Here is a 22,379-nt window from a genome sequence, read left to right on the forward strand (position 1 = left end):
GGAAGATGGAAAGCTGGAAATTAATTTCCGGAGCTGGGTGGTTATACTCTAAGGCTGGGCTCTTCTGAGCAGCATGCAAACATTCTTGGTAAGACTTTCTGAGATGGTTCCATGGCATTTTCAAAGGTTATATGTTTGTAGGAATCCACACTCTTCCAGATTTTCAGCAGGCTGCTGAAGTGAAGAGATACCTGGAGATGGGGTTTGTGAATGGGGTATGGTTTAACTTTAGGATGGCTGCAGTGACTTCTGCTCTATGTTTCTTGATCCTGCTGCAGAGACAGCTCAGCAAGTACCTGCTGAATTGCTGGATCCTGGCTGATCAAGGAAAACCTGGACTCTTCAATACTTCAGGGTCTACACTGAGAAAGTCTGGCTGCTGCTCCTCCCGAGCCGGTGATGCTGTCCCTGACACAGGTATGGAAAATACTGAGAGGCTAAAAACTGTGCTTGTGGGTTTCTGCACTGGCTTCGTTGAAGCCAGACAGGATCTTCCTGTACTACACTCCTCACTGTGATGCAGTGTGTAAAGACCCCTGTAAACTGGGTGTTAGATGCAACAAACCGCACGGCACACTTGGGCTGACGGTACTTTTGAAGAAGGGTGCTGCTTTCAGAAAACAGCCCTTCAGCTATTGAGTCTCCTCAGCCTCCCCCTCTTGGCTGGGCTCACAGAAGAGGTGGCCATGCATGTCTCCCATCTCCTGGTTGTGCTGTGCCTTGCTATGGTAGGTAAGCATCTAGCTGCCAGCAAGAGCACTGTGTGCCTGTTTTCCTCCTCTTTTTCTTGATGACAATCGCTACTCCTCCCAGTAAGTTAAACCTGAGATGGCTGCGGTGGTGTGCTACTGCAGCTACCTCCCAGATGAGCTGTTGGAGCAAGCTGTGATGTATTGATACAAATAACCATCCCATCTGCATTGAAACTCTCACAGACCTGGCTTTGGTGTATGGTGGGCAGGCTGGGCACTGACTCTGTAGCTGGTCTTCCCTCTGCAGAGATCAAAATAGCTCTGAAGGTTACGGTGAGTCTCACCTATATGCCAGACAAGACATCCAGAGCTTAGAAGGCAGCACTCTGCTATGGGTAATAGTGTCCTCTGTCATCTTGATTTCATCTAAACACAAGTCAAAAATAGATATGCTTGGGAAAAACCCCAAAACCAAAATCCAGATCATGAACGTCAGGAACGTCGCGAAATACAAGCCAGGCTGCCACTGATCAAAACCATCCCCTGCCCTGCCAGGCTCCTCCCAGCCAGTTCAGCCTCACCCAAGCCGATGTGCTCCCCAGCCATTAAAATTCAGTCGCCATCACCGAGGGCCCAGCCAGAGGCCCAGAAAAGGCCACAACCCCAAGGTCACAAGGTTACCAGTGGCAGGTTTGCTCAGAGGGTCTCGCTGTAGGTGACGCAGGGGCTGGTTTCCTCGCAGAGTTCCAGCTGCACGCTGGAAGCGAACCAACGCTTGGCACAACCCAAGCTGTAGTTGAGGGTGGTCCGGTAAATGTTCTTGGCACGCTTAGGGAAGATGATGGTTGTGCTCTGAAACCTCAGTGGCTTCTGGCGGGGCTCAAAGATCAGCTGGGACTTGTAGTTCCGCCAGGTGCAATTGGGAGCAGCGATGACTGTCTCGCTGTAGGTGGTGACGGTGGGGATGGGGCCGTAGAAGATGTCATCCCGGTAATGCTTCTCAGAGTCATACTTCACCTCAGAATTGCACCTAGAGAGGACAGAGAGGTACAGAATCATAGGATCACAGGGGTTGGAAGGGACCTCGAGAGCTCATCATGTCCAACCCCCTGCCAAAACTGCTAATAGATGATGCTAGTGGGCCATGGGCATGGGATGTCACACTGAGGTCAGGAGGTACATACTTCCCAACACAGCATGCCTACTGCTGTTTCCACAGGCCCCTTTGTCCATGCAAGCTCTACCTTGGCAGGAAAATAATGCCATAAATAAGGTTTTTACCTTTGGCAGAAGCATGTTTGGACTGTCATGGAGTGTGTTTGGGTTTTTCCTCTATATTGCCCTGCCATCAGGGCACAAAGGTACCCAAACTCTACCAAAGGCCAGAGTTGGGAGGTGATGGGTGAAATTGCTTGTTGAGGCCTACAGAAAATCCAAGAAATAGTCAAAAATAGCAGGTGAACCAAAGAGATGTTGTGGGCCATGACTGCCCAGTATCCAAGCCACTGGTCTCAAAGTAAGTGGCAACCAGATGAAGAATCCACAAAAGAGGGATGTCACTGCCCTGCAGGTTCTCTGCTGGCCTCCAGAAGGGATGCATGGAAACCAGGCCACGTAAAGTGCGTTTCCTAGAATCCCTGGACATGGGGAGCAGCAGTGTTTTCCCCACTCCCCAAACGTTCCTCTAGCAATCAGCAGCCAAGGAATGTGCAGCTCCACGTAAAAAAGATTAAAAGCTGGGTGTGTGCTTGTCATTACCTCTGCCCGGAGGGGGGCTGACTGATTGTGCCTGCATGTAATCTGAGCTGCAGTAATGTATTTTGCACAGCTAGGGTGTAAGCAAGTCATTCAGCACACATAAAACAAGACTCCCATGTAATCACCATAAAAACATGCCTGCTGGCAGTTCCTCAGCAAGCAGAGATTTACTGGGGTACATTTCCAGAGAGAGGTTTGCATGGGTTGAGGGGGTGGGAAGTGGGTACACAGTTCTCCCAGCCTCCCTGCCCCAAGAGGTGTGTGACTGCTCCGTGCTGTTTGCAGAGAGAATTCCACACCAGCAAAAGAAGAGCAGAGACCAATGTTTATCCATGGGCTGCAGCACCAGCCCCAAAGGAGGTCAGCACACCTCCATCACTGGCTTTATAAAGACCATCTCCTCATGAAGAGATGATTTGCTTTCTGTGGGCTAGTTTAATGTTGGTTTCTCTGCTGAAGGGCTAACAAAACCAGGTGCCAATTATAAGGGTGTTGCTTGTTCTGGGGATACAAGTCAGCAGGGAACAGGACAAAGACCATCGGGTTATTTAATGGAGGCCATCAAGCCTACAGATGGCAATGCTTTTCTCTTATAGCCTGGAATTTGAGCTGGTCTTGAAAGGAAAGCCTTCTTCTCTTACAGCCTCCCTCCAGTTCTGGCCTCTTCCCTTCCACCTCTGCTGCTGTGTCTTTTTATTTCAGGCATCATTCTCCAACCTGTCCCTCCCTTCCCATCAGAATAACCATGACTCCTGTTTGTAAACACTTTTAATTCTGTGCAGAAGAACAATCACGAGGACAAAGACAGCAATCCCCACCTACCAACCCCACCCCACCTGTACCTGATTTCCTGCACAGGCTCAGGGCTGACTTCAATGCTTTCTCCAAAAAACACAGGGTACATTCGAGGCCTCATCTCTGGCATGGATGGGTTCAGGAGCAGGTAAGGCATCTGCAGAGAAGAAGAGGAAAGCACGTGTTGAAACACAACAGGTGAGACTGGCAGGGTTCATAACACACCGTGGCTGGGAGGTGAGTATACAGCAGCAGCATGTTAGCACTGGCAGGAGACACCAGTGCCTTCAACCTTGCTGAACTCCATCTACCAAGACCCATGGGAGACACTGCAAGTGACAGGCTCTGTGGCAATGAGAACAGGTGACTGGGGCAGATCAGGACCAACCAGGCTTCATGCAAGCAAAGATCACCTTGCTTGTACTTTGAGCATCATTCATCTCCCCATCCCTGTCTTTTCTGGGTTTGTAGCAGGGCCCCAGGTCACCGGGGTGCTCATCACCCTGAGGAAGACACCCTTCTCCACACAGAAATCTTAAAGGGGAAGACCACCATCAAGTTGCCAAAGAACCAGCGTTAAGGTGGTCAGCAGAGACTGGGACCATTAACCCCCATCCTCCCACAGGCCTGGTGTTTAAGATGCCTTGACTTTGTGACCTGCCACTGTGGCTGTTTCCATTCACAGACTGACCTCCAGCTCCCAGGGCTGATGCGATGCAGTGGGCTACCCTCAACTCACCAACAGCAGCCTCTCCACTTCCCTCTGCCCAGCACATCACCCAGGTAAGTCACTCTGTCCAGGCCTCTGGCACTCCACACTGAGGTGGAGTTGAAATTTAGCCCTTCCTTTCCTTCCTTGCTTGCTTCTCATAGGAATTGCAATTGTTTGGGGTTTTCTTTAGCCTGAGATTGTTGCCTCCACTGTTAGGAATTAACAAGTCTTACAGATTGCATCAGTGTAAAGTGCTGTAAGTCCAATTTAATACAGAGATAGTGCCTAAGTCTGCTGATTTAAAGGATGTATAGCTACTTAAGAGGGATATATATTTATATACACACACATATATATATGCTGAGACCAATGCATCCCTTGCACTCTCCATCAGGGGAAGTGGTAGAGTTGCAGTTGATGAAATCTCCATGCCAAAAATGCCTGTCAAGCTCCAAGGGACCTTCTAGTTAACCATGCACCACCCAGTGTGGGGTGTGACACTGGGCACCGTGTGGCCTCTGCAATGCAGAAAACCAGCTTCAGGCCAGGACTTTCTAATGAATGGAGCTGCTCCAATTCATGACATTGAAACTGGATTTTTAAGGCTAATTACACCCTGAAGTTACTTAATTCTGACAAACTGTCACAGTCCAGCCAAGGCTCCTCTGTCCACCACAAAAATGAGAAATCCCACATCTCTATATTGGAGTGCCCTAAATCATCAGTTCCCACATATAGGGATCATGTGTCTGGTGTCTGGACAAGCCCAGCAGCTAATTAAGCCTAATCCTGCCCTCCTGGAAAAATGTCATTGTGGGTTTTGGTCCCTGCCACCACTTTTCCGTTGGCAGCGATTTATGACACACATAGATAGACATTCTCTCTAAAGGCCATGGCTGGCAGCCTCTGTGCAGGGCTGAAATGTCTCTAGATGGCTGAAAAGCTCATGGTGTTTTTCTATTTTCCACCTTGTGTAGGCTGTATGTACTAGAACCACAGGCGTACTTCATCAGTGCAAGTCAGGGAGATCATCTCAGGACTCTCAGATGATAGCCAAGGACACAGCTCTTGTATTGGCTTGCTCTTCCCACACCACCCCTTTCCACCTTCCCCAGAATATTCTGGGTGGGTGGAACAGGAGGGAACACTGGAGCTGTGACCTGGTTCCTACTGGCAGTGCTGGGCTAGAGGTACTGCAGGTTGTGCCATGCAGGTCCCCAAATACTTGCCAGGTTATCCCTCAGCTGGTGTTAACCAGCAAAGCTCTGTTGAGCCCATGAAACAGCCTCAGCTCACACTTGCTGAGGTTTGGTTTCCTCTGGTGGCTTGGCCTTTCTGCCTTAGGCTCAGGCAAAAAATGTCATTGCTTCATCTGAGCTCGCCAAGCCCTTCAATTCCACGTCCCAAAGCCACAAAGCCATTTACTCTTTCCATCCTGAAATATCCCTCCACTTTACTGCTGTATGACACTGTGATGTAAAATAGTCAACCCCTCTTCTGGAGGGGGTAGGCACAGGAGGGGGGAGGAAGCAAAACAAAACGCTATTTTCACCCTCACTACCAAACACTGTCCAAAAGGCAAAGTTCATTGCTGTCAACACTCCTGACAGGGAAGGGCAAGGGCAGCCTTGCTGGTCATAAATAAAGCTCTTTGCTTCTGAAAAGTGAATTGTTTAGATCAGACAAAGTTCACAAGATCTCCAGCTTTTAACAGCCTGCACATGGCCAGAGCTCTTTCCAAAGACATCTTGTGCATGAGAAGAGGTTCCTGCGGGTGCAGGAGTCAAACACCACGTACACGTGTGTTCATGGGCTCTGCAAAGAGCAGGCAGGCTGGGCTTTTGGGGCTTCACCTGCAAACAGATGCAGGTTGCTTTAACTGATGAAGGAAGAAGGGCTGGGGATATGTGTCCCTCCTTCAGGAGACTCTTCTCCTTCTCTTTTTACTCCTGTGGCCACACCTGACATTGGCAAACCCCAGCTGAGAACCTGCCCTCTTTTTACACCATGGCCACTTAAGGAGAGGTCTTGTCCAAAAGGCCCCAAACTGGTCTCTGCTTGTAGATGAGGTGAGATTTCTGCTCCTCCCTTTGAAAAGCTCAGCTCAGAAAAATGACTTTCCAGCTTCCCAGATGAAAGACTGAATTTGCACAGGGCAGAAAGCTAGACCTTGTCCTGTAACATGAAGAAGGTATATATAACTTTATATATATATAAGGTATATAACCTAAAGGTATGAATAATGTCCCAGCTTCTAAACAACAGATGTTGCCAAAACTTCAGCCCAAACTTAGACAACCAGAAAAAAAGGCTGGGAGGCACTGGTGAGAGCTGCACAGGCATCCCAAGGTGGTCTTACTGTGAGTTTAGCCTATGGAGCATCTTCTTCGCTTCTACTGGCCAGGCCCAAGGGAAGGTTGGGCATTGAGTTGCTTTCCAGCTCCAGAGTAGCTTGCTGGAATGCCAAATACCAAGCTCAGATGGACAGTACCTGTGAGCTGCTTTGCTAGATGAGCACAGGAGAAATCCAGATCTCCCACCAGTTCCACAAAGGGCATCTGTGAAGCGCAGCTTTAAAGAAGCAGTTTCAGTGCTTCCAGGCAAATAAACCTTCACGCTTCTTACTAACATATGCTGATGCTCTAAACATCCCTAGAGACCAGGATACAGGAGGCCAGGCCCTTCCTGTGGCTTAGCAGGAATGTTGCTGGCCCCCAGCTTTTTTCTGGGAACAGGCTTCTCAGCCTGCTGGGTGCTGAGGTGCTGCTCAAACAGAGCATGGGACACTGAGGTAAATACTGTCTGTTGAAATCCCAAGTCCCACAGCAGGGAATTGGAAAGAAGACCATGCTGCAGAAACACCACCAGTGTGCATGGAGAAAGGGAGGCTCTGTCGTGCACAACTGAAATCAATGAGAGTCAAGAAGTTGCCACTGAATTTGGTGAGAACAGGATGAAGTCTTCACCTGGTTAGTTCTGGGTGCAGTGGTGATGAGAGCATTTCCACTGTGGCTTACAGTTTGCCTTGCTCTGGGCAGCCAAGGGTGGCAAAAGGCATTTCATATGCTGTAAACAAGCATCAACTTCAGACCTGCAGGCTTGGTTTGATTCATTTAGAAAGCTGGGACAACTACAGACATCAGCAAGCCAAAACCTGCCATTTCTACTGCATGTCACAGACCATTACAGATTCACACTTGTCTACTACCATGAGCTGCTGCTGCAGATGAGAAATCTTGAAGTCACCTGGAAGTCTGCACATGGAAGATGGAAATAACTCAGAAAGCACAGTCTGAAAACAGAGATCATCTGTAAGACCCTGCAGTCTGCTCGCCAAACAAGCACCTGAATTTATTGCACAGAGTAAAAGGGTCACAAGCCCAGGTTTTACACAGCAGCAACTGAAAGGCACTTCAGATGATGTTTTGATTCACCTCCAGTGATGTTATGAAATATCTGCTCCTGCATCTCACCTGGAGTTGGGAAGCATGGAACAGGGGATATGAACTTTCCAAAAGATTTGTCTTTGGGGCTGAAATGTTACAGGCCTGGCAGGTGTCAAAAGCTGGCTTTTTTGGCAAGAGTTTGACATGGGCTCCTTCCAATCTGTTTTAAGGTAAAAACAACAAAAAACCTGTTCTGTCAAAAATTAAAAATCCTGGTTCAATTCTTTTTCCTTCTGCACAGGGATGGCTGTAAGAAGAGGAGCACTGGACTGCTGAGCTCCCTTGAGAAAATGATGATCCTTGGCTCATTTCTATCAATCCTTCCATGATGCCCAGACACTTCCAAACCAAGGTGAGTTTCCTTATTGCCACAATGGGGTGGCAGGGAGCAAAGCTGTTGAACGCTACTGGGGGTCACTCATGGTGAAGAGGAGAAACCCACATGTCTCTATACCAAGCTGTCATGGTCTGTCTATCCAAAGAACAAACCCTACAGATGGGACCTGATTAACCTTTCCCCAGCAACTGGAGTTTGGCTGCTGCTTATCAGATGCAGCTCTGCAAAATCCACAACCCTGTCATCTTCAGGCAGGGAGAGGAGGAGTCTGGTAGTCCAGCAAGGCAAAAGGGAAGACACTGGAAAGATCAAAAAGCATGCCCCACACATGCATGTTATGCCCTTGAAACAGAGCCAAGGTGCCAATTAGATGTGCTATCATTTTTATTTCCTTTCCAGCACATAATTTGTTTCATCCAGCAAAGGGTTACAGTATTACTAAAAAGTTGAAGTGCTTTCTTGCTTGGCTGCATTTTTCTCTCTGTCTCAACTCTGATGCCTTTCAGGCATGTAACAGCCTGGACAGCTAAACCCTGCTTTTTTCAAGTAGCACATAGATGAACACAGATAAATTTGGCTGCTTAATGGAATTCATTTTGCACTTCCTTTACTGTGGCATAAGTATTATGAGGGGGTCCCACTTCAGGACAGACACAGAATCACAGAGTTGTAGGGGTTGGAAGGGACCTCCAGAGATCAGAGTCCAACCCCCTGCCAAAGCAGGTTCACTAGGACAGGTCACACAGGTTGGTGTCCAGACGGGGCTGGAATCTCTCCAGAGAAGGAGACTCCACACCCCCCTGGGCAGCCTGTCCCAAGGCTCTGTCACCATGAAGTTCTTCCCATATTGGTGCAGAACTCCCTGTGCTCCAACTTGAGGCCATCACCCCTTGTCCTGTCCCCACAGACACTGAGAAGAGGCTGGCCATGTCCCCCTATGTCCCACACTTCAGATAGTTATAAACATTGATCAGATCCCCTTATATATAATAATAAGATCCCCTTCTATAATAAGACACATATCCTTTAGCTCCATGTCATTGCTTCATACCTGCCACAAGTGCCATCTCAGGGACTCGTTCCTGGGGGTATTTAGATCCCAGTGTTCTGAGTAACAGCACCATAACAAAATGGGCAGAATAATGCTGGTGTACCCCAAATAATTATGTAGAGTCAGTGGGCTCTGTTAAGATACTTCTCATTGGGGGTAACTTGTAAGAAGGGAAGCGGAGGTATCTAATAGTAAACAAAGGTGAGGAAAAAAAATGCCAAGAAACTGGCCTGAAAGATACTGACTGTTCTGTAGCTTCCCAATTCCAGGCAGCAAAGCACCAAAAAGAAATGACTGGAAAGAACCCCTGCCCCCAATCCCTTTCCCCAGTGAGCAGGAAGGACCAGAACTGACTGACTCCTTTTGCTACAGTTGCTCTGTGGAAGGCACAAAGATGTGGCATTAGATCTCTAGGGGCTCTAAGGGGAAACGGTTTTCCAAGGGTCAGAGCTACAAACAGGAGACAGCTTCCCAAAGTCCCAGCTCCTGACTTAACCAGGGCATAAGCAAATCTCTCACCACATTTTCCCTCTATGGTAACACATCAGGTCCATGAAAATGTCACTTTTCTCAGCTGTTCTTTACAGCCATAATGAAAGATCTGGCTGAGTTATTTGACACACATTTACATTCTCTGCTCTAGCTGATAAGCAATATTTGTTTAACAGGCCATTTATTTTCTGAATATCTTCACGTATTGCACATCACGAGTAATTTATACTGGAGCCGGATGAGATTATATTTGGAGGTGATAACAGTAAATGCAGACCTCAGGTAGAAAGCAGGGCTTTATTATTTCAAAGAATAACATCCTTCCTGCCTCCCTCCCTCCCTCTTCTATTTCAAGTGGGAAATATGTGCTGCTTTGCTTATTGTCCACAGCATTTCACAGGGATGCAATGGAAATTAAACAGCTAGAAGACACCACCCTAGATTGAGCCACATGTCTCAGAGTAGATGATGAGACCCCCGTGATTGTTTCCCTGACCTGCCCAGAAAGGACATCTGTGTCAGACTGCAAATTAGGTGAGGCCCAGAGCTGTTCCACTGCTGGCATTGAACCAGGGAGGAAGAGGAAGGGTGCGTGTTCAGAACTGGAAGGGACTGAGGGACAGGGGACAGCCTGGTGGGTTTTGCCTTGGCCAGGCAGCAGACACAGGCATGAAACTGAAACCACCAACAACCCCTTCCCCAGGGAATTCCTGCAGGATTCCACCCTGTGGGAGCAGTTCAGAAGTGGGTCAGGATACCCAGCTGTAAACACCAACCCCCAAGGCAAGCCTTGCCACTGTGCCAGGTCGGTGCCTCACTCCACAAGCCCTGGGGCTTTCCCCAGAGCTGCTGGGACACTGAGGGCTTGGAGAGTCATGTCACCTGCTTTGTGTGCAGGCTGCAAGCTGGCTCAGCTTGGGGAGGCTGGGCCTGTCTCTTGTATGTGCTGTCACTGTTGGTGTTAACAGGTCTGGAAGTCTGATATTGCCTAGAAACCTTTTGATGGCCACATTCCCCACCCAGTCCCCTTTCCTGGAGCTCTTTCAATACAGGATGAGATGCTCTGTAGCCCAAGAACTCTTCAAAATTCAGCATGTCAGTGAAAAGTGGTGGAGTTTGTTTTTTTTTCCCCAGTATCAGCCATAAATCCAACTGGGCAGGCACACATGCTGACCCAGACCCCGGTGTTGGGATCATGCTTGTGAAGGTTGTGCCAAGGGGCCAGGTATCCTCCTGATGCACTCAAGATGAAGCTGAAATCTCCTCACACCACGCAAGACTGATGCTGGCACCGGACTGCTGTCCAACACAGCTCCTGAGTGTAAGTAATTCCCTATGTTGGGGCATTCATCTGGCAGGTGATCTACTGGGATATGGGCCTACAGAAGTCAATGCTCAATGAGGCAGGTTGAACAGACAAATATTCAGTCTTTAAAAAGAATAATGAAGGAACTTGTTGCAGCAGCAATAACATTGGGAAAGGACAAGAAGTCTGTGGCTTCAAGAAGGCATGATAGATTAAGTTCTGCAAGTGACTGTGATCCTGATCTCCCATGAGACCCATTAAGAGCTAGGCTATTGAATGCATAGCACTTATTTCAGCAGAGCCCAAAAGTAGTTCTTTTAACCTAAAACTGTATCTGAAACTATCCCAGGGCAATGACAACAGGGAAAACTCCAAGCACATCTCTCTACCTTGATGTCATTTCATTCCCTGTCCTTCAAGCAACTGCTTCTTTGTGCACACAATTAACAGATCTATTTCATTGTATTTATGTTCCTTTTGGCCCAACATTAGACACAAAGTCAAGGGAATTCAGTAATCCAAGTCCTAAGAATCAATTTAATCACGTTTCAGGTTTAAAAGGCAGAACGAGGTAAAATTCACCTTCTATTTTCTTTAGGATATTTGCACTTAAGCACAAAATAATTGACAAATTCCCAATGTGGACTTTATTTGAAGAAACAGAAGTCAGTTTCTCCTGGACCACAAGTAAAATGCAAATGGTGTTGAACTTGTGGTATTTATGACTCTGGCCCTAAACTGCCTTTCATATTTCCTTGGATCCCTAAACTGTAGCCAAAGTGGCTGGTTAAATGTGAATAAATGGTGCATTGTCTTTGAAACAAAGTCATGCTTATTAAAGAGCAGAGAGTTTACTTTTTCAGAGTCACAGTTGTTAACACAAAGCAGGGAGAACGTGAATTTTACACAGGAGAAAGTCTTCACTAAGGGGATGCAATCTCATTCCACTCTGCGTGCGAAGAGCTGTCCTAGAGCAGAGAAAAACCTTCAACATCTTTGGGAAGTCGAGCAAAATAACTGACTGCAAAAGAATGCAACTGGGTTCAGACTGGTGGTTTTGATCGGTCTGGAGCAAGGAATAGTATTAAATACTTCCCTCAGCTTGTGGAATGTTGTTTTCTTCACCTGACAGCAATTTATTGTAGCCGTACGCACTAGAATTCTGGCCATTAGTGACTGAACTTATATATGGGTTTCTATATGGGTTTCCACAACACAGGCTGCATTCCTGGCTCTGTCACGTTTATAAGCAAAACAAACACTAATATAATAGGCTATTAAAACCCCCCAGTAAATAGCATGCCTTGGTGTGCAAATAGCTGCAGTATTGATTTGCCAATTCTGCACGCTGTGATGAACAGCCGAGTAGTGGAGTTAAACAGAAGCACAGTCATGGATTGCATCATTGTTCATAGATTTGCAAGTCCTTGTTAAATGGCAAGATTAAAGCTAATTAGACACTGAAATTTAGAAGCATGAAGCAAGCAATGCTCTCCATTATTTTTCCTGCTTTCTCAGTAACAGCTGCAAGTACAGTATGTGCAGGGTAGAAATGGGAAGAAACTAAACTCTCTGTACAGATAAATGAGTGAGGGTTCCTATGTACTTCATTATTCTGCAGTCAGAGTTAAAGAGCACGGTCCTGTACCGCTCCAGATACAGTCATATTGGTGTCAATGTTAGGATCTTCTGTTAGCAACCTTCTGTACCTACTAAGGGCATGGAAATAATCCGTGTAGGAAACCCATACTCTGACAGCAGTCCCAGGCTACCCATCCTGTTACAATGCCATATAAAATTTGGAAGAATCTACAGTGCCAGTTCCTCTGACCAAAGTAAAAATGTTTATAACTGGAAAACTTCATTTTGCCTTACACAGATCACAGGATTAACTTTTTTCCTCAGGAGTCAGGCACTGAAACTGTCAGTCCTAGCAGTGCAAGAGCTTGATAAGGTTTTTCTTTTATGTTCTTTCATGTTCAATATCTAAGGGCTTTCTTGGGAGAAGTGGCCAACTAGCTTATTACTGGAATGAAGGCTGTCATATCCCCATTGCAAGGCTTTGCAGACACCTCCACCCCAGCTGTTTTCTGGTCCAGCAAGCTTTCATTCACCTTCCTCCCACATGTTATTTTACAAATAGATAGAGACAGCCTGGTCCTGCCAAATCAGAGGCATGTGGTAACTCTTTGTACATAAACAGTCCCATCAAGTTGGCACACACTCCCAGGCATCTGCAGGTAAGGCTCCATATATGGAACCACAGCATTAGAGGGTTTGAGATTTGTTTTACATAATTAACACACCCTACCCACCATAGTCTGGTGAGAAGGAGTCATTGTTCATGGGGAAGGTTTTGGCATGTTCAGAAGTAAATGGCAGTTTTCAGTAATATGTTAAAATAGCTTTAGAACTTGAGAAAGTAAACGAGGGTGTGAGAAATCATTGCAAAGTGTCTCTTCTGGGAAGAAGTCTATATAAATTGTCACTAATCCATACAAAGATAAATTTTTCCTGTGGAAACATTTGTGCTGTGTAGTTTTTATTCTGTATAGAAGCCAATTAACTGTGTTGAATACACCTACAAATAGCTTTTATAGATGTTTAAAAAAAAATGTGAAAGATCCCTGGGGAGGAACTTTCATCATCCTTTAAAAACCTCCACCATTGCTTATGCTCTGAACTCTATGTTTTTAAAACAGCTTTTATGGTTAAGGGATAGAAATAAACAAAATAAAGCAGAATAATAGTCATGATAAATCTAACCAAATCCTACTCCACAGTCAACTGCTTCACTGGCACTGGGTCAGGATAACCAAACTCTACAGTGCTCCTGCCAGCCGTGTTGAGCTTACAAAGCCCTGACCTTGCCCTGCTCAGCCATGCAGCCCAGAAACCTTCCCCACAGACTCATGCCACAAAACCCACTGCAGCAAAGGGCAGCAGCACATAGCCTTCCCCAGCCTGCATCTCCCGTACCAGCTCCGGGACAGACATCTGTCCCCTGCCCCGAGTTAACAGACTGTTTCTGGTCTCTTTCAGCCAAGGCTCCAGCAAACGTGGCTCCACAATCCCAAGAAGGCAAATGTGGGATGCTGAAGGAGAAGCACAGCTGGGAGCTGGACTCCCCTGCCTCGGTCCAGATGGATGCAGCTCCAACCTGTATCTACCAGGCAGGACAGCGGCACTGAGAAGCAGTTACACTTCTCTCTTCTTAAAGAAAGCGGAGGAGCCTGTTTCAGACCTGGGATTTACTCCCACAACATTAGTTTATCCAGCCAGACTGCCAACACTTCTGTGTATGTATTAAACATCCCCCCCCCCTCCCCCGGCCCCCACGGGTGGCAGTGAGCCAACCCCCTTCCTGGGCACAGCAGTGGCAGTGCCAGCACCAGACTGGTACAGCGATGGGGCACCAGCACAGGTGCTGAGCACCGGCCCCTTCCTGGCTGCCCCCCACTCCGAGGCTCGGCCAGTCCTTCTCCCCCCTGGGGCCCGGGGAGGACAGAGCCCAGCGCCCGGGGTTTGGCTCTTACCACTTTGCCGTCCTTGGCCTCCCGACGGTGCCCCGGGGCCGGGGGCTCCGTGCCGCTGCTGCCCCCGGCTCGGCCCTCGCCAGGCGAGAGGGAGTAGAAAGGGGGGCTGGGGCTGGGGGGCAGCCCCGAGTCCGGGCTGTCCAGCAAGCCTTCCCGGCTCTTCTCCTTCAGGCTTTCGTCCATCCCTTGCAGCTGTAGGTGACCTACCATGTCTGGGGGGCAAGGAGGGGACCGCAGCGGGAGAAAATCCTCCAGCGCCGCCCGCCGCGGAGGGAGGGAAGGGGAAAGGAGCCCGGGGGTGGGCCCCGAGTCCTGATCGCCGCCACCAGCCTGCCGGAGCCCGGGCTGAGCTTGCCGCAGGGAGGAGAGCCAACATCAGCCGGACCGGGCTGCCCCGGCCGCCTTCCCTCCTCCCAGCCCCCGCGCCCTGCCCGCCCGGCCGCCCCCCGCCCTTCAGGCGGCCCCCGGGGACGGGAAGAGAGGCGCGATTCCCCTCGCCCCAGCCTCGCGGGGGATGCGGCCGGTTACGTGCGGCGGCCCCCGGGGCGGCCCCGCCGGCAGGGAGCGCTGGGGGCGGCGGGGAACGGGGCCGGGCAGGCCGCTCTCGTCCACAGACTGCCGCCGTCCGCCCGTCCGCCGCCTCCCGGCGGCCCATTTATCCGGAGAGGGTGGGAGGGGAGCCGGGGAGCGCCCTCCCCTTCCCCCGGTCCCCCAGCTCTGCCCCGGCCGCACATTTTTAGTCACTTTCCAGCCGGGGAGAGCGTTTGACGCCGCCCGCCCGCCTTTTTCCCCCCCTCACACCCTCCTCGGGCGTCGCCCCCCGAGCAGACCTGAGGCAACCCCCGCACACGGCGCTGCCCCTGGCCTCGGGAGCGGGGCTTTGCTTCACTCCCTCCCTCCCGCCATCGAAGAGCTACAGTTTCCCTCACTTCTGCATGGTTTTTACCTCAGTTGTATCTGATTTTCCCCTCAGTTTGGATTTTCTTGTCTCTTTCACCCCCACGCCCACCAAAGCAGCTTTACCCCCTCAGTGTCAAGGAATTGTGGGCATGAGGCAATAACTCTTCTCAAGAGCCATGGCCCTTCTTTGCTTTGAGGTGGCTAAGGGCAACCTCACCAAGCCATGGGGTGACTGTGGCAGGTGTTGGCTGCTGGGATGTACCAGCCTGCCATAGCCCCCGTGCTGGCAACTGCCTCACGGCAGTCTGTATGCCGCCTGCTTAGTGCCGACCAAAATACAGGCCCTTACTTCAACCCCTCCACAGCCAGCGGTCCACAATCACCGAGGAGCCTTCCCATCCTGTTCATCGTGTGTTCGAAGCCACCATATCTGCAATGAGGGGGCATCCCAAATCCCAGCACAGCCACTGGCCAGGAGGAGCTGCATGTTGCAGAGGCACTGCCAACACTGAGGGGAACGGAGAGTCCATACCAGCCCTCCGGGTTCAGAGGAGCACTCAGCGGTTGAACAGGTCAGGCTGGCTGAAGCCAATATGGACATTTATTGCACAATAACTGGCTGACATTACCCTGTCCACAGTCCTCGTAATGTTTTTCTCATGTTTTGTCTCTACATAGTCCAGACTGTGAGAAATTTGGGGCAGGCCCACTCATACGGCTCAGCCTGGCAGAGCCTTATTCATGGCAAAGAGTTTTCTATGGGAAACTACTGAAATCCAACTGGCTGCCGCCTCTTGTTCTGAGCTGTTGGCCCAGCACCCAGCAGAACGGGACCACAGCTGTTTGTACTACAATCCCAGCAAATGCAGTATTTATTATAGCAACCTGATAAAAATATGAGGGGGGTCTGGTATCACAGCTGAGGCTTTTACACCCGAACCCCCCACCCAAGATGGAAGCCCTCAAGATGGCGAAGTCCTCGGAGGTTGGATTTGATCCTAAAAGGGCCTGCACTCCATCCTCCTGAGGGAGCAGGTCAGGCTGCGTGGTGGTAGGTGAACCTGCTAGCTAATAAAGCTGTATTTGTTTAGGCTTATTCTTGCTCAAGTCAAAAGGAAAGGCCAAGGATGCCCAAATTCACCCTTGACTGAAATGAGGGGCCCTCCTCGGAGTGACAAGTGATCTGTATGCACTGAGCTGTGCAGAGGAATGTCACTGATTTATAAATGTCAAACAGGCACCGAGCAGCCCACACACGAACCTCAGTGAATTCTTACCTCTGACCCGCTCCTCAGCTCCAGCAGCCGCACAGGCTGATTTAGAGCCCCTTTACTGTAAGGGCTCTAATGTCTCACACAGGCTATGGCTGATCTGAAAATGTCAAAGGGGACTGAAGGTCAAAATTTCCATAAATTAGGCCCTGGCTTGCTACCTATCACGTAATAGGGTTCTCTGGCCAGTTAACACTGTGAACTACAGGCATTCAGTGCAGCAGTCCCCCTGCAGCCCTGTTCCCCTGCCCGTCTCCTGAACCGTGGAGACCGTATGTGCGAGGAGGAGTGTCTTCAGAGCTGCTTTCCTCCAAGTAGAAAAAAGGAGGAGGACAAAGGGACCCTGGACGGGGTGAGTGCACTATCTTTTACTCTTAGAGAGGGATATTTTAGCTTGGGGAGGAGTTAGGGGGGAAACTTAAAAAGTTTCTAATTCTTGTTTTGGAAAACTGCAATCCAATTTTTCCCAGAGCTAAACAGCATCTATTTGAAAAGGTAGAGTTCAGTACAATGCATGTGTTCAGCACAGAAGTGGGTGGTTTTGGTGTAGAGTTTGCTGAGTTGAAATGCTAGGCACTGTTGAGTATTTGTAGGGGTATTGGCTTCATCTATGACTGGTAAAACTGCCACTGGGTTCCACAGGGCACATGTGTGCACATATTATGGTAGTAGTGTTATTGTTGTTAGTAGTATCACTCTCTTCAAAGTTAGTGATGGGTCACTCACCCAAAATGGAGCTCTCTTGTGTAAAGCACAGGGCAGGGAGATGGTAAGAAACCTACCTGTCCTAATGGCTGCGATGGAAATAACTCATTCTTTGGTCAGAAGTCCTCCTGGGGTCACAGTATTTGACTCTTGGCCAGTGAAAATTAGCCTGGATGGGAACCAAGTGAAGGATGCAGTTTGCAGACACAGATGTATATATGGGGTAGTAGAATTAGACCTGTTGAAACAAGATGTAAATATTGTGTGGTGCCTTGCCAAAGGAGAGAAACAAGTGGAGGATTTTCAGTTGAGGCCATGTTGCTCTGCTGAAACCCTCCTTAGTTCAGCAATTCTTAATTTGCTGGAAGGAATCACCGGGGACTGGTACATTCCTGTGTCTTGGCTTGGGAGCGGGGAAACTGGGCCCTTGTGTGTATGGTGGGACAAGGTGGAAGCAAAAGTCTGGAAGGAAGTTTTCTGAAGCAGTTGAGTGTAGACAAGCAGGTGCAAGCACAGTGGTACAAGGACAGCAGTGTGTGAAGGCTGTGGGACAGTGGCCTCCACTACCAGTGCTCACTCTGAAGGAATAACCCTGCCTAGCTGGGACTTGGAATGTAAACCAGTAATTAATGAGTGGGGAGTCAAGTAGCAGAAAACTAGGGAAAATTCCAGCAGGGCTGTATCTCTTAAGATTCACTCTCTAGCTGAAGTGTATTTCTGACAACATTGATTAAAGAGGGTTTTATGGAACACATAGTCCTCAGACCTCCTCTGACATTTTTTCATTGGTCTATTTTGTTATAAAATGCAAACCCCTGGCCCAGTTCTGAAATGGGTGAAGAAACCCTTCAGGAGAAACCCCTGTGCTTTGCTGGGGACTGCAGGGGCTCAGTGTGGCTCAGGACCAGAGACCTGCTGTGTGCCAGGCTGGTGACACTGCACAGGGCATTGATGGCTCTTGTCAAGTAATGAGCAGAGCATCAGAGATGCACTGTGATCTGAGCCCTGGCTCACCAAGCTTCAGAGCTTGGTTTCCAGGTGACTAAAAAGCCAAAATCTGCTGAAGGTCATGTGGTCTTCAGAGATCCTTCAGTTAAGTGCTCTGTCTTTGTCCACATGCTTGGATCTCTCTTCCTCTTTCCTGCTGTCTTGCCTTGCCAAATACCATGGGACTCATGTCTGGCATTCCTCTTGCTGGAGATACTCCTGGGATCCTCTTGCAGCCTCTCTACAACTCCAACCTTTTCTTTGTCCTCTTTAACTATGTCCAGGTTCTAGCCAGGGTCTCGTTTCCAGTACAACTGCACTACAACATCCATCAACCCTTTATGGCCCTGAATATCCCACCAGTAAGATATATCAGGAGCGGTTGGATCCAAATGCACAAGATGATGCAGTACAGGTGGGAAGTCATGAGAGAGGGACTGTGTGAGTAGGCACCCAGATAGCCTTCCTGGTGTGAGCAGCCCTGCTTCTGGATAAAAACCTTGAACCCACTGGGATTCAAATCTCTCCATGCTTTGCTGAGTCCTCTGCCTCCTGTTTTCCTAACTATTCTCTTAGCTAGATTTGAGTACTTTAGGAATCTGCCATCCCACAGACATGGCAGAGTGTCAGCATCACGTGCTAAGTTTCCTTCCACTGCTGCCAGGCTTGAAAGACAAATACAGTGAGAGAAGAAAGAGACAGGATACAAACACCTACATCAGGACTTTTTCTGAAGCGGGCTGGGTGGCAAAATGGGAAGAATGCTAGGAATGTCCATTCTGGTTCACTGCTGAACCCGATCCTTCAGAACACCCACAGCATAACTACCCAGTGAGAATGGCTTGGGCCACAGTTGGATGTAACTATGTTCTTTGGTTCCCTCCAAAGAGGTGTAGCCTTTCCTCTCTGCAGTGTATTCCAGATAATAGTGCTGAAAGGCATCAAAGCAGCAGGATCACTGTGGGGAATATGACCACAGAGCAGTACCCAGGTATGTCAGGCTCAGATCACCTTTGCTGGGCACCTCGTGCAGTTGTTCTCCTCGGGCCAAGATGATGCAAAGCATGAGGGTGGCATAACTGCTGCTCACTGCACAGATCCAGATGATGATGCAAAGAGGAGGAAGCACATCCGTGGTGCTGCACCTGGAAACCACATGCCAACAATGATTCATTTTGCAGGGCAGCATGGCAGAGTTCAAATCAAAGGAACCTTTCTGCCTGAAAAGCAAAGGCCATTTATCAACAGACAAAATCACCTCCTGAGAGGTCTGCTCATTTATTTTCAGGCAGCCCCCACATCAGGAAGTTTTTGGACCTGAACTCTTGAGAAAGCCACAGCCCAGAAGAAACAAGCTAACAGGCACTTGCTTTCCAGAGTTTCTCTCACAGGAGATACCTGGTTTCCTTGCAGCATCCTCAGGCTTTGCCAAGTCACTACAAGGGCTTGTCCCTGTGTCCTGTTAGTGCTGTGTCAGTCCTGCACTGTGGAAGCAACCAGAATGCTCAGCAGCTCTCTCAAGTCATGGCTTTACCTGCCCTGGCCTTGTTACCCTCACCTGATAAACAGTCCCTCCTAACAATTTGGAACAAACTATCTAGTTGAAAATGGGAACAAAAGCCACAAAATCTCTTTTTCTGGGGTCAGGAGTGCCTGTTCTTCATGATAAATCAAAGGAAGAAAATGTCTTTTGAATATCCTGGGCATAAAGACATTGCATCTCCCTGACATGACAGTAGAATTTGCAACTGCAGTAAAGAAAGAGGATCTGAAGCACAGAGAAATCATTCTAAAGACTTCTGCTGACTTTCCTTGCCTTTGAGCAGGGTGCTACATGCAGTCCAGTTGGCATCTGCTGATACTGTTACATACTTGGGCCACCACACACCTCCCTGCCTCACTGCCCTGGTGAAGGACCTGCCCATTATCCTGCTGAATTTCCTCTGCTTGTCTGTCAAGGCTGCTGTGCTGTAATCTTGGAGGATAATCAACAGCGAAACCATTCATAAATCACAGCTTACAGAAAAGACGCCTATAGGGTCTTAAATTTCAAGCCTGTGAAGCCATCATTTCAACAATGACAGTCAAAGGGGAGATTAAGAATTCTTTTACATGGAAAAGTTTTTCTTGGAAGAGCAGCCCTCTCTTTGGTTGCCTGTAAATACAGTCATGTGGATTTGATTTTTCACATGGCCCTTCTGCCCGCTTGCAGGGAACGCTCTGCAACCCCAATGGGCCTGGGGCGTGGAGGGCCTGCGGCGGGATTTGAAGAAGGCATCAAAACCACAGAGCCAAAGCTTTGTCCGGTGCTAGCACAGGCCAGTTGGGTTGCCTGTTTGGGAGGCAGTGGCAGGATGTTTCAGAGAACCAGGTCCTTCTTGGCTCAGGTCCACCATGCCTCACAGTCCAACTGCAGAATGGGAATAAGGCCGGAGCCTTGTTTTATGGTGCAAGTAAAATATTCAGAGATTATCTGTACTTGCACCTCCTGGTGTTTAAGGCTGTAAGGGTTTGGTGAAGCATGTTGCCAAAAAGTGAATGCAGGGCTGGATTAACACCCCACGTGGAAGGTCAGTGATCTTGCTCTGAACCAGACTGTATCTTGCCTTGCTTTGTTCATTTGGACCATGTGTTATACTGGGAAGAAAAGGAAGGAGGGTGTCTCTGGACAATGGGATAAACATCCCATTTAAAAGAAAACACTCTGATAACTGCACATAGTTACAGCTGGCATGATGAATTAAAACCAGCAGAGTAGTTAGTTCAGTTAAGCTACCTGAGGTTGTGGAACCTGAAAGAACTGGGTTTTTTAATTGAAGAAAAAAAATATCAAAACCAAATCCTCCTCAGTGGAAGGATTTGTTTGGGTTTTTTTTTTCAAAGGAATCATCACCCCTTACTATGAAAAAGTATTAAGTCCTAAAGCCTGAAATCCTGCAAAGGAGCAGATTTGGAGGAATGGAAGCCCAAAGAAGATGCAATGGGATCAGCAGAAGAAACACCATGTGGAGGAATACAATCTGCTAAGACATCTAATGTGTTTTTCTTTGGAATTAGGTGGCGCTCTGATGGTTTGTTTCCACTCTCTGGTTTCTAGACATACACCATGTTTCCTACTTCTGTTTTTCTAGACTGCTTAGTTTTGTGACAAGCAAGAGAAAATACAACAGTGGGAATGATGTTTGTGTTCTAAGCATGATTAAGGAAAAGCAAAACACTCAAAAAACTGCTCTGAAGAATGAAAAAATCCCTCAAACCCAGAAGTGTTTCACAGCTTGAGATATTCTGGAGTTTTTTAAAAATGGAAGAAGCATGGATTGCAGTGAGGGTAACTCTTCCAAAAAAAAAAAAAGGAAACAAACCATTTTTTTCTGATTTCTTTTTGAGTGATCATTTAGAAGGCAGGACCAGAGAAGATAGGTTACAGTTTAAACTCTTGACTCAACAAGTAGGTGTCATTATAAGGAGTCTTATAGTTCGTATTCTTGGCTAGCCTGTTGTGATAGCATTGTGTCTCTGTGATTTATGATACATTATTCCCTCCTGTAATGTCTAGCAGTCAATGGCACGTTTGTTCTCCAGGTGTCCACCCCATTTAGCACATTTATAAAGCTTGGAAGGACAACCACAACTTTCAAATTGCCTGTTGAGGTGTGGCATGTTGAAAGCAGGCCATGACACAATGGCATGTGATGGACAATCAGAGAGATGGCTTCACTGGTCTAGAGCTCTATTTCCTACAGCTCTAAATCAGGTATGACATGAAAGAAATTATTTGTGCACCATATGGTGACCTGAGGATTGGAAGGTCATCTTCTTCCAAGAGCAGTAGCTGTCAACCTGTCACTTGTGGAAGGAAACCAAGAAAAGTAAGTCTAGTCAACTTAAATTCCCTGTACAGGAGCTGCATCACTGCTGAGAGTCCATAGGTGGGGGGAAAATAAACCCCAAAACCATAAAACCAGTCAGAACTCACTGTCCTGGGAATCTTTTCAAGTTAAAAGTCTTTGGTTCCCATATCTAAGTTAATACCCCACTGAAAACCATCTGCTTCCTGATCTCAGCAAGTCTCCTAATGAAAGAATGGGAGCTGAGAATTGAGCCTTCTTGAGAGGTTATCAGTCCATAGATGCTGGGACACAGTAAACTCATTGTGAGGGGTTGTTCTGCTGAAAATCCAGTTTCCTTCTTGTTCATCCTTATCAGCAGGCTCTTAGCAGACATGTCAAAGGCAGCTCTCTCCCGTGGCTGCCCAGGAATAACCCTGTATCACTGGGAATCTTCTCAGCCTTTTCTGATTGCCATAATAATCAGAGACAGAGAGCGAACAACCTCTCTGTATGTGGTGCTCAGAGGGCCTGACCCAGGTACCTCTCATCAGTGTCTGACTG

The 22,379-nt window shown here is 48.2% G+C and overlaps 1 protein-coding gene across 1 annotated transcript; it reads right to left on the reverse strand.

Moving 5' to 3' along the window:
* Positions 1-1,388: 1,388 nt before the first annotated feature.
* On the reverse strand, positions 1,389-14,469 carry LOC311198366 (refilin-A-like; the record flags this gene model as incomplete). Its single annotated transcript, XM_084272297.1, has 3 exons — positions 14,126-14,469; positions 3,293-3,402; positions 1,389-1,722 (listed from the first exon to the last, which is right to left on the reverse strand). Exons 1-3 carry the CDS (start codon positions 14,333-14,335, stop codon positions 1,389-1,391), a joined length of 654 nt encoding a protein of 217 aa, XP_084128423.1. The 5' UTR covers positions 14,336-14,469.
* Positions 14,470-22,379: the final 7,910 nt, after the last annotated feature.

Source organism: Gallinula chloropus, assembly GCF_964237585.1.
Source record: "Gallinula chloropus genome assembly, chromosome: 17".
Taxonomy (NCBI): domain Eukaryota; kingdom Metazoa; phylum Chordata; class Aves; order Gruiformes; family Rallidae; genus Gallinula; species Gallinula chloropus.